This window comes from Lissotriton helveticus, chromosome 1_1 (genome assembly GCF_964261635.1).
Source record: "Lissotriton helveticus chromosome 1_1, aLisHel1.1, whole genome shotgun sequence".
NCBI lineage: Eukaryota > Metazoa > Chordata > Amphibia > Caudata > Salamandridae > Lissotriton > Lissotriton helveticus.
In genome coordinates, this window is record NC_136057.1 from 932,210,524 (window position 1) to 932,222,922 (window position 12,399).

The window sequence follows — 12,399 nt, forward strand, 5'->3', positions numbered from 1 at the left end:
ATACATAAAAAATGTGGGGAAAGCAAGATGGCACCTCACGGGCGCACCACCAATAGGACCCCTGGTTGGTACTCACCAGGATGGCCCTGTTCTCATCATTGGTGCCATCAAGCCTTAACGAAAACGTGCCTAAACCCAGGGTGGGGAGACAGTGAATGGTGCAATGGACACAACTTATATGTGACAAAACTTACAACATTAGACTTATGACATACAACATATAAAATACTGTGCAAAATAGAACCAAAAACCTTTTATTCGTGTTCTAATCTTCGTTGCAACAGTGTACACTTAAATATAAAAAAGAAGAGGAATGTGAATACTACCCATCGATTCACATCCTACTTACAGCCGACATGTTTCATTGCCTTGGTTTTTATCAGGCAATTTCCTCAGGGCAAAACCATTAAATGCCACCGCACAAGCCACTGGCCGTAATGTGCTGTAAATAAACAAAAATATACATATAGCTGAGGTTACCTGCTGTCTGCGTCTCAATTATTTAAAAGAGAGTTGTTTAACACTGTCAAACACGCCCATACTGTTGTAGAGAATAATTACCCTTTAGTTGGCTGTGACTTTCATACCAACCACGAGGAATATAAAAACAGAGGTGCAGCTCCCATGGGTGAGCATGCTCCAATCTCCCTTCGGTATATCAGTTTTGCCCTGAGGAAATTGCCTGATAAAAACCAAGGCAATGAAACATGTCGGCTGTAAGTAGGATGTGAATCGATGGGTAGTATTCACATTCCTCTTCTTTTTTATATTTAAGTGTACACTGTTGCAACGAAGATTAGAACACGAATAAAAGGTTTTTGGTTCTATTTTGCACAGTATTTTATATGTTGTATGTCATATGTCTAATGTTGTAAGTTTTGTCACATATAAGTTGTGTCCATTGCACCATTCACTGTCTCCCCACCCTGGGTTTAGGCACGTTTTCGTTAAGGCTTGATGGCACCAATGATGAGAACAGGGCCATCCTGGTGAGTACCAACCAGGGGTCCCATTGGTGGTGCGCCCGTGAGGTGCCATCTTGCTTTCCCCACATTTTTTATGTATGTTAAATGTGTGTGGGTCATGTGCTGTGTCAATGTAGATGGATCAGAGAGGGGCTACATTTTATAAAGGCGTTAGACTGAGACAATTTTGATGAATCTCTAAAGGTTCGAGTTCTCCTGGAAACACCTTCAGTGTATCCAGTTTTTGTCTACAGATCAAGAATTGAGAAACGCCGTTTATACTACGACATGGATGTGTATTGATGTATTGAGTGGAGGGCGTCGTAGTTTGGTTTTCCCTCTATACTCCTTGGTGTTTTCTCTACGAAAAGGTGCCTGCTACGACTAAACGAACTACGCAGGAGCACTTAAACGTGAAAGACTATGTGTAGTGCAATGAAGTGGTGGAGTGGATATCGTTTGTTATTCAATAATCAACCCCTTAGAGGGACATTTAGTCTGCTCCTTTCCCTCCCAGTGTCTTTACATTAACCACACTCACGGAGTCTTCTTGGCACCGCCGGACCACCATACCGGCGTCCCAGACGGTTGCCTAGTGACGATCACTACGCATGCCTCACGCAGCCCCGCCTACACCCGGAAGCTTTGGCTTTAATTCTCCATGCCGGCGTAGGTACACCGACCTCGTTGTTCAGCGAAACTGTACGTTTTTTCTTTCAAACCCTGAATAACGCGCTCCTTTCGCGCACATGGAGCTTTGCAATGGTAACAAGCCCAGTTATTCTGACACACCGCATACCAGCTCGTAATGGGCCCCGTTCATGTGTGTTCCTTTTCTGGCATGTTCTTTGACCTTCTGTTCATATACCACAGAATATGTTTTACCGTTGAACAGCCTTTCCTCTGCCCCCATGAAGCATTTGAGACCCTCAACAGGAGTAAGATCTCTCCCTATGACAGTTCGTTTTGTTTTATGATACAATCACAAATGCATGCATTTATGTTCCACTCACTCTAATGTTTGTGAGTATTGTTAGTCACCCTGCCTATACATTTTGTGCGAGTGACTCTGATTAAAAGTAGACCACAGCCACCAATTACACCATTATTGATCAGTGTGACTATGTGAGCTCGTGAAGATGGCTAAATTATAGCACCCCTTGACAATGATATACGGTCAGCCAGCACTGTATCGCCATAATACAAGCATGTGTTAACGCCAGGCACGATATTTGTTTCATACTCATTCTGAATGGGATTCGCTTGAAGCATGCAGACATGTGAGAACCTACACTGCATTACAGGCACGTATTCCGTTTGTTTGTGACTGTTTTTCCTTTTCCTCCCACGGGTCTTTTTTCCTCGCCTATTTTAGGTTTTTGAGGCTGCCTATTGCAACTTTTTGCAGCAAGGCCACAGGAATCTAGGACTGGGTACACGTTAGTGTGTGTAGACCATCCATTTTAAATTAACAATTAATCCACAGTTTACCTTATCGGGCCTTTTGGTCCATCGTCCTCCTGGCAATTCTCTCACTTGGATATCTTCATTTGCTGAGAGCATAGCCCCCTTACTTCTTAAGGCAGCTAATTTCACCATTCTTGGTGATCTCAATATACATCTAGAAGATCCCTTGTGTACCATCAGCAAGCGTTTATCGGATCTGGAGACTCTCAACCTTTCGTTGTGTAATTCTGGACCCACTCACTCTGCTGGACATCAATTGGACCCTATTCTTTCCAATCTTCTGCTTGATTGTTCACAGAGTGCTCGCCCGCTGGAATGGTCCGACCATTTTGCTGTCCACTTCTCCTTACCTTACACAAAGAATCTGGTTAGGAATGGCGGTGGTAAGGGCGAATTAATTCATCGGTGGGGTAAACTTGATATTACAAAGTTGAACCAACACCTTTTGAATACCCGCCCCGAAGATAGTGCTGTTTCAGTTACGGAATTGAATACGGTTGTGTCTCATTGGCTCACTAATGCTGTAACCACCCTCCTTCCTTTAACCCCGAAATTCTCTAGGCCACATCGCTCCCCGGCTCCTTGGTTTTTTCCCAACTTGAAGGCCTTACAAACTGAATGCAAGGCCTTAGAAAGGAAATGGAGGCACTCTTATTCTGATTTACAGAAGACCGTCTATAAAGAGGCTCTAAAGCGATATTCAGAATGCAGAAATGCAAAAGCTGCCTACACTGTGAATACTGTGACGCAAGCTCAAAATTGCTCACGTACTCTCTTCTCTGTTGTTAAAAAACTGACAGGAGCGGATACTGTCCCGACACCTCCAGCTCAGGACGAAGTTCAATGCAACTCTGTCGCAGACTTTTTTATTGCCAAGGTTGAGCGCATATACCATTCTATGAGCGCTCCCTCGACTCTTAATGAACATCAGTTGGAATTGGCAGAAGGGATGGAACAATCACTCCCAACAGCAAAGGTTACTAACTGGCAACTGTTTGACGACCTCTCGTTTTTTTCTTGCCTGAACAGTATAAGATCGGGTTCTCCTCGTGACCCTGTACCTGCCAAATTCTTAAAGTTACTGGATATTGAGCCACGACGAGTCCTTATGAGACTCCTAAATGCATCTCTAACTGAGTCCCTTATGCCCCAGGATTGGAAGCGCGCAATGGTTGTTCCTCTACAAAAAAAGGCCGGAGTCGACACGTCCAACCTTGCGAATTTTCGTCCTATATCTCTGCTACCTGTTCTCTCAAAAGTGTTGGAAAGACATGTTAATATCCAGCTAAACTATCTTGTGGAAAGCTCGGGATTTTTACACTCTTCCCAGTCTGGCTTTCGTGCGCACCACTCCACTGAGACGGCCCTATTGGGGGTGACGGAGAGTTTGCGACACGGTATCGACCGCGGGGAAACATCAGCACTCATCCTTTTGGATTTGAGCGCGGCGTTCGATACCGTGTCCCATTCCATTCTTTTGAGCTCTCTCCGGTCCCTGGGAGTAGACGGTTCTGCGCTAGCCTGGATTGCCTCCTTTTTAAGTGAGCGCACCTTCCAGGTTTTTTCGACAAAAGCCACTTCTGACATCTGTCAATCGGCGTATGGTGTCCCGCAGGGGTCCATACTCAGCCCCCTATTGTTCAACATCTATGTTAGACCCCTGGCTACCATTGCGGAGGATGCTGGGCTGACTATTTTTTCATACGCCAATGACACCCAAGTAGTTTTCTCTCTTTCCAGCAGTGAGAGTAACAGTGTATCGACCCTGAAGCTTGGATTATCTCGTATGGCTGAGTGGATGCAGAGGCATTTGCTCAAGCTAAACGGTGATAAAACCGAGGTTATCATCTTGGGGAAGCATAAAGATCTCTGGGGTCCACAACACTGGCCCAGTGATATGGGACCCCTTTCACAACCAACATCTGTGGTTCGTAACCTCGGATTCCTTATCGATGATAAACTCTCCATGAGGCAGCAGGCCACCAAGGTGGCTGCCATCTGCTTTGTTATCTTGCGTTGGCTCCAGAAAATTCTATGGATGCTGCCCCATGCCACTAGGAGAACCGTAGTCCAGGCGTTAGTACCCTCTCGCCTGGACTATGGAAATGTCCTCTACCTCGGTGCCGACGTAGCAACGATTAATAAGCTTCAGGTTGTACAAAATTCGTCGGCCCGACTTCTTCTTAACATCCCGAGGAAATCATCTGCCTCTCAGGCTCTTCGAGATTTACATTGGCTTAGGATCTCTAGCCGCATAAAATTTAAAGCCCTGTGCTATCTCTTTAAAATTAAACAGGGCACGGCCCCAAAATACTTGCAGAGTCTTGTTCAACCGTATAAGCCTAGTCGCACATTAAGATCCTCCGCAAATTGCGACTTTGTTGTTCCAAGATTCAAACTTGCAAGGATGGGGGGTCGAGCCTTTTTCCATCTAGGTCCCAAATACTGGAACGCGCTTCCAATTGCTCTGAAATCTGAAACCAACCTATTTTGTTTCCGGAAAAAATTGAAAACCATGCTTTTTTAACAATATAAAGGCCGTTGCTTCTGCTCCATGGTACTGCCGTGTTGTCCTTTCTTCTCCAGTCTTTCACTTGCGCCGGGAAACCCACTGCGGGTAGCTGTTGCGCATTATAAATTTAAATAAATAAATACATTTTCCTTTTCTGGTCCCGACGAAAACCTGGGATTTACCGCTAACAGGTTGAAACATGTAGACCCTTTTTAATTACTATCACATAGATACTCACGGTCATTATTACCCATTAGTATCTCCACTTTGTTTTTAATATTGTCCAGTAGCTTATGAATAAAGTTTTTTCCAACAAGTTATACTAGGACAATTTTTAACATCACTTTTTTTTGCACCTTTCACTCAAAAAACCAGCTCCACTGTAGTCCGGTGTCGCAGCACACCCTGATGGCATTCGGCCGTCAGGTTGGGACCCCGATGATGAAGCATGTCACCAACCAGGTTGGCGAGTGAGGGGTCTTCTAACAAAAGGGCACTATCCTTTTGTTTTCGTTTCTGACATCCCATTTAGAACCTATTTTAAGGTACTTGTGGTGATACTCCTCTTTTGTGTTAATAATATATACAATTTATAGTCATTTTAGAGACATTAATTTTGCATTGTTACTGAAATGGATGAAATAAGGTACATTGGAACCCTTTGTTCTTTATAGTTCTTTTACATGTACCACTGTGTAGTTCATGTCAAGCACGGTGCACATGCTCAGATAGTGTCCTTAATAATGCAGTCATCACATTTTTCGTGGCGAGAAAAAAAGGAGAGCAGGCTAACTGTCAAATGTGCTGCCCACAAGCATCATTGAGGTTTACTAACTTGGTTAGCAGTGTCTATTCTACTCGTGTCAACAAGTGTGCCATGTGGCCTTTTAACACCCAAAAGCCCCCCGACTTCTTCTGGTCTGCCCATTATGGTTTGATCAGTACTCCTTTTTTTTTTATATATATATTTTTTATTGATTTGAAAATCAGGGCAAAATTACATTCATAAGATATATACGAGTGGGTGCAATCAGAGCACAACATCAAATCAACTCTATACATTCTCACATCAACAGTTTGGAACGAACAATACATAAAGCCCTCCTCCCCGACCCCTCCGGTATTACAGTCCTGTTATGGGGATACATCATCTGCTTCTAGATCTGGTGGGTCACAGATATATCTTCTAAACTTGTTCCATGCTCCCCATACCTTCTCCCATTTTCGGGACAACCAGGGTGAATAAAGACCGCCTTCTCGGCTATCATTGCCTCGTACATATCTTTGCACCATTTCCGGAGCGTAGGCGTTTCATCTGACCCCCACACCATAGCGATGTTGCGCTTAGCGACAGTCATCCCTAGCATCTCCCAGTCCTGCTCTTGGTGAGTGACGTCGTTCGGTTCAATCAGTACTCCTTTTTGAAGCAAATGTTTCCTCAGAGTGAGGCGTCATGAACGTTTCATCTTGACCAGCATTGGGTGTCATGGGAAATGCAGTCAGATCGATTAATTGAATTTGATACCGGCATCTATGTACGACTGTCATCGCCCCAGAACAGTTGTGCAAGTGTGGCACTGACTTGTGGGGATCAAGGTCAAATTATATCCTTGTCAAGTGCCCCCCTCATTGAAAGTACCAAATGCATTGTATTATTGGAGAGGCTACATAATATGATTCTCTCATGTGAAAGTGGACAGTCTCCACATTAGATGAATGAAGAGTGCTTGCCATTGCATTCTGGGAATTGTCGTCAACAAAATGGCCATGTTCAATGTCCAGTTTAATTCATAATAGCAATGCGTGAATTATTGAAAATTTAGAAAAGGCTCCCTATTGTTAATCTTTCATGTTCAGGTGTGCATTGCACAAAAAATACATTTGTGGAATTGGATTATGTTTGTTGTAGTATCACATGGAGATATGTGTTTTGTATGGGATACTCATAGCTCGTTAAGAGGGAAAACCTCTCGTACAACTGTCGGACCTGTTAATTGAATGTCATAATATGTCAGTGGTTGTTGGAAGACTAGTATATTCACAGCCAGAGTCCAAATCGATAGAATACTTAATACTACCTTCATGTCGGGTGTCAGACAAACTCGTCTACCAAACAGTGGGAAGGAACACTATTGTAAGGCATTGAGTTGATTCCATTTTAAGTCATTGAGCCCGGCAACATTCGTTTGTAATCTGTACACCCACCTTGTTTCATGTTCTAAGAGTGTTTGGCCTATTGGTACTTGTGGTTATCTTCTCAATCACTGTCCACTGCAGGTCATTGTCAGTATGACCTTTTACGAGGAAATGTGCAGTCACACATATTGAATTGTGGAAGCACTTGCCATTGTTCGTGTCGACTATTCTTTTTTCACCTTCCTCGTGATAATCCCTATGTATTTTAATTTTCCTAATAGTTTTATTTTAAAACCAGCACTCACTGTCTTTTTCTGCTATCCAAATAAAAGTAAGGTATCACTAGATGTATTACCGCAGCAATTAAATTTTGCCATAACAAAGCCAACAGACCTCTTTCAGACTGAAACTCGGCACATTCCCCAAGAAGAGTAGCGGCAGTGGTGGCCACCATTAAAAAGCCCCAGTATATTCGTGAAGCACTACCTCCCGGACATGGAGTCAGCAAGGGAGTCTGCTGTAGGACAAGCAGTTCTTTGCAGCAATCTTTTTGGTTAATGAAAGCCTACTTCTTGCTCTCCTTCATTTATTTAACATTTGTTTATACTGTTCACTCATCTTAATTGTATGAAAGACCTTTCAGGGTAGGGAAAGCAGTCCTTTATTGGCTCAAAAAAGAGGCAGCCTCATCAGGAGATGTAATGTTTTGGGGTGTCCCTCCAAGAGAAGGATCAAATACCCATGGATGAGAAGAAACAAGTTGCATATAACAAGAGGTCTCCAGCGTGAACATGTTTAATTGATTCACACACTTTGCTTGTCATCTGCTTCGGGGCTCTCCTTTTCCTTATTCCAGTTCAAACTTGCGCTTAGAAATCTGTGTTATGGTGGCCACTGGGGAAGTGGAATAGAAAGTAATTGAACAGAGCAGACATTTGTACATTTAAATTCAGGTAGATGTGCTACCCGAACTCAGACTGTTTATTTTCTTTTTTTCTATGGTTGTTTGCTGTTGAATATAACCAGGACAACTGGGAATGATTTAAGCATGTGAATATATGACAGACACCAAACCTGGTGGACTGTAGTTACAGGTAAGTAACTTGTTTCATCCCAGGGTAAACAGGACATTTAAAATCTGAGACGCTAGATGCACCAAATGGCTTCAAGCCAACATCCTTATCTAATTATGTTTGGCGAAATTTCTAATAATGAAGTACAATTCTTGCAGTCACACCTTAATCAGTTTTTACCCAACATGTCAAGTTACTGATGCAAATTGAAGAACTATAGCTGTACGTTAAAGTTGCTATTTTGAAATGCTATCCAAGAAATGCATCTCTCAAATGTTGATCCTGTTGTTGGTGAAATAAACAATTGCACGAGTATATGAGATCGCAGGATTTAAAGGGAACATGCAAGATTGTGCCATTTGTCAGAGAACTGGAGTCTTGTGGCAAATGTGGATTGAATGGGGGATGGCAAATATTGAACCTCTTCCCCCCTCCCCCAAATGAAATCTAGTGCCTAGGGTTAGAAATGTGAGCCGGCATTTAATCAAAATGAGGCCTTCATTGGAAAATCTGTAACAATTGCTGTACTGGAAAGCACATCAAATTGTAAGCAGGGGGCAGTATGTGCAGTAGATGGATAATCTGGAACTGGCAGCAATGAATGCATATACCACATTGAGTGGCACTGGCACATTGTCGATTCTCATATGAACCCCACACACAAACATGGAGCCATGTAAATATTGCAAATAATGAAAAGTCCTTAGTACATAATCTCAATCTGCCACTACCCTGTTTTTAATTAAGACATTGGATGTCTAATGTAAATAAATATCCCTTATTTAGATTAAGGATATTTTCACTTCTAATGTTCTGCAGTTTCTTCATTTTGAAATGTCTGCATTTACAATACCATGTATTAACTCTGCCCCATAACTGTTTTAATAAATTCCTTCAGTAAATTACAGCACAAGTAGACTTTATAAAATTGTATTTACAACGTTTCTTGGTACTTTGTTTTTATCTGTGAGCAGAATATCTAATGAAGTTGTCCATGGAGGAACTGATAGAATTTCTACAGGAGAACCTAGCCAAGGATTTCTACTTTGAAGATGACTTTGTCATAGAACAGCTACAGAACTCTATGTCTGAACTCAAACGTGCCAAGATGGACCTACCCCCACAAGGTAAGAGACACAGCTGACCTGTTTATCCGTACTCTCTGTCCAGCCATCTGGTGTATTTTATATGTTGTTTTAAGTGTAGAAGAACACATTTTGTGTTGTGTTTTGCCTTTTCAGCAGTTTTCAATTCTAGATGTTCTATTTTGCATTTTTTACCTCACTTGTGTTTAGCAGCACAGAGCCCAGCTAACGAAAGACTTGCTTGCAAGGGTTGATCTAACTGATGATTTTTGGAGTAGCTCATGCGCAATATAACAAGTCACAATAAAAGTAATGATTTTATGCTGCTGATTCTGATTAAGGCACAACTTCCTCAATTGCCCTAAAGTTTTACAAATGTTAGAATAAGGATGTCTTAAATTCTTTCCCCATGTACGCAATCAAGCGTGCTTTTGGGATTTGGTGTAAATTAGTTCAGTTGTTTTTGAGTTGTTAGCATTTAAATAGGGCCTTGTGTTAGGCATGAAGAGGTTAACGCTCAGAAAAAGTTAGCTATTTCTGGACGTATGATCCAGCGGGAGCCCTGCAGTATCGAAAAATGGAAAAAAAAATGTAGGGCCTTTTGATTGGCCAAGGAAGCTTTTTCTACCGTTTGCCAGTTTGGTACCAAGGCAAAATGTCATCAGTGATATCATTTTACCATGTCATGAGTGATGTGAGGTCATACGCAGTGCTTGATGGGGCACAAGTTATTGTGTATTTAGTGTTTTTTGGCTTTTAAACATTCGTTTTTATCATTTGAACACAGACACATATATATATCTATATATATATATATATATATGGTGGAATAAAGACTTTATTTCCAGAAACCTCCCTGTGTCGGTGTCCGGTTCATGGTGTGGAGAATCAGATGTGGGGTGTGTGTATATATATATATATATATATATATATATATATATATATATATATATATATATATATATTTATAGTTAGGAAAACACATTTTTCCAAAAAAAAACAAGTTTAATCGAATATACACAAACTTAAAAAATTCTAACGTTATAGATATAACTTTCATTTACAATTTATCTACCACCTTCACATTATTAGAAATATTGGACCTCGTCACACACTCTTTTCAACTCGCTAACCAGACAACACTAACTATATCTCGCCACTGCACTGTGTTGTGACAAATAATGTAATGTAATTTGAGAAGTTAGAAGTGTTTTTATGAATGTTATGACGATTTCACATGCTATAAGTGATGTATTATGCAAGGGTATAAACAGTGCATGGAAAAGGCATGACTTATAGTTAATTTTTTAGTAGCGAGTAAGGTGACAAGACTGTGTTCGGAGGTGCGCGACTTATAGAAATTTTAAGGTGGTGTATAAATTATAGTTTAATGTTATAATTATAACTAAAAATTTTAATATTTGCATATTTTAAGTTGGGTTTGTATAGAAAAATACATAAGGTATTTTTAACTATAAATTATCCTTAACCTTTGTTTTTTTTCATTGTATGTCAGTGGTTAATATTTTTTTTTTATAAAAATGTGTTTCTAATCGGAGTGTGGAGTGCCATTGATTTGAGTATCGTAACGGGGAGTGTAGTACAGTTTAGTACAGTGAAGGAGTTGTAGAGTCTAGTGTTTTAGTTTGCAATAGAATGGAGTCGAGTAGAATGGAGTAACGTAGCATACAGTGGTGTAAAGTGTTATAGAGTCTAGTGGTGAGTTGTGTCTTGGAGCGGCGAGTTGCAAAGTGCAGTGACGTGTCGAATAGTAGAGCTGAGTGTTGTACATTGAAGTGTTGTCGACTGTAGTGTCATGAAATGGAGTGTGGTTGAGTGTAGTGGCATAGCGTGGAGTTCACTAGAGTATAGTGTTGTATGGTTCAGTGTTGACGAGTGTAGTGTCGTGCAGTAGAGTCAGAGCATCCCGTATAGTGTAGTGTTGTTCAATGGAGTATCATTATTTGTGAGAATAGCAAAGGCAGAGTGGGGAGTTATAGTTAGGCCCTGAATTCTACATTTGGGTTGGTCCGCCAGACAGCAGCGTTTGAGGTCAGGAAAACGCCGGCAAGCCGGCAGCATCCCGACTGCCACATTTGGAGTTTACTGCAGGACTGGAAATGTGCCAGCGGTGGTCTTGTTGCGGTGACATACTTCAGCTCACAGAGAGAGCCTGAAGGCAATGCTGCTCCACTGCAGCACCTGCGCTGTTGTGTGCACACTGTTGCCATGCACCATGTCTTCCATGGCACACAGTGCACGCGCTACAGTGCAGGCATGGGGGGCACAACATGAGCCCCCAGCCGCAATGCCAATGGGCTAAAACTCCAGAGGGCACTCTTTGGGGCCCTTTCCCTGCCTTTCTGGCGACCTTTACAAGGTGGATTGGCCGTCATGCATAGGTTGGCGGAAAGGCAAGTCATAATCAGCACAACAATGCCTGCATCGGCACCACCTCCGTAGCCCACTGCTTTCCCCACCACTGCAGGATCCAAGATTCTGCAGTGGTGGCGGTCTGACCGCCATGCTTGTAATCGGGCGGTCGGACCGATGAGGAGGCGGCAGTTGGACCTCCACTGACGATACGGCGGTCATTGGACCGCCATACTCGTAATCAGCCCCTTAATGTTGTTTGGTTAGTGATCTGAAAAGAGTGTGTAACGAGGTCTGGTACTTACAATAATTCGAAGGTGGTGGATAAATTGTAAATGAAAGTTATAACCATAACTTTAGAATTTTTAAAGGTGGTATAGTTTATAGGGAAAATACGTTTTCCTAACTATAACTAAGCTTTATTCTTCGTTTTTTACATTGAATTTCAATGTTTTTATTTTTGTATTTATGTTAAATGTGTTTCAATTCTTAGATTCCAGTGTTGCAAGTGGAGTTATGTGGAGTTCGTACAGTGGAGGAGACTGCTGTAAAGTCTGTTGTCATAGACTGGAATATTGTAGATTTTAGTTGAGTGGAGTAGTGTCATACAGTGTAGTAAAGTGTTATATAGAGTGGGCTCACGGTGTCTCATTTAGCAGAGACCAGTATTGTAGACTGGAGCAGCGAGTGGTTAAGTGGAATGGCGTGTTGACCTTAAAGTAGGGTTTTGTAGTCTGTCACAGGGCACAAAAATTCCACTCGACTGCTCGCATAGTCGAGCTAAATTT

The 12,399-nt window shown here is 41.9% G+C and overlaps 1 protein-coding gene across 2 annotated transcripts in view; it reads left to right on the forward strand.

The window, feature by feature from the left end:
• USP6NL (USP6 N-terminal like) overlaps positions 1-12,399 on the forward strand; it is a 1,161,829-nt gene that overhangs the window by 1,019,902 nt on the left and 129,528 nt on the right. For both annotated transcript variants that reach the window (XM_078676738.1, XM_078676728.1), the window contains exon 13: positions 9,128-9,280. In XM_078676738.1, the coding sequence (XP_078532864.1) occupies positions 9,128-9,280 (153 nt within the window). The remainder of the gene's footprint in view (positions 1-9,127; positions 9,281-12,399) is intronic.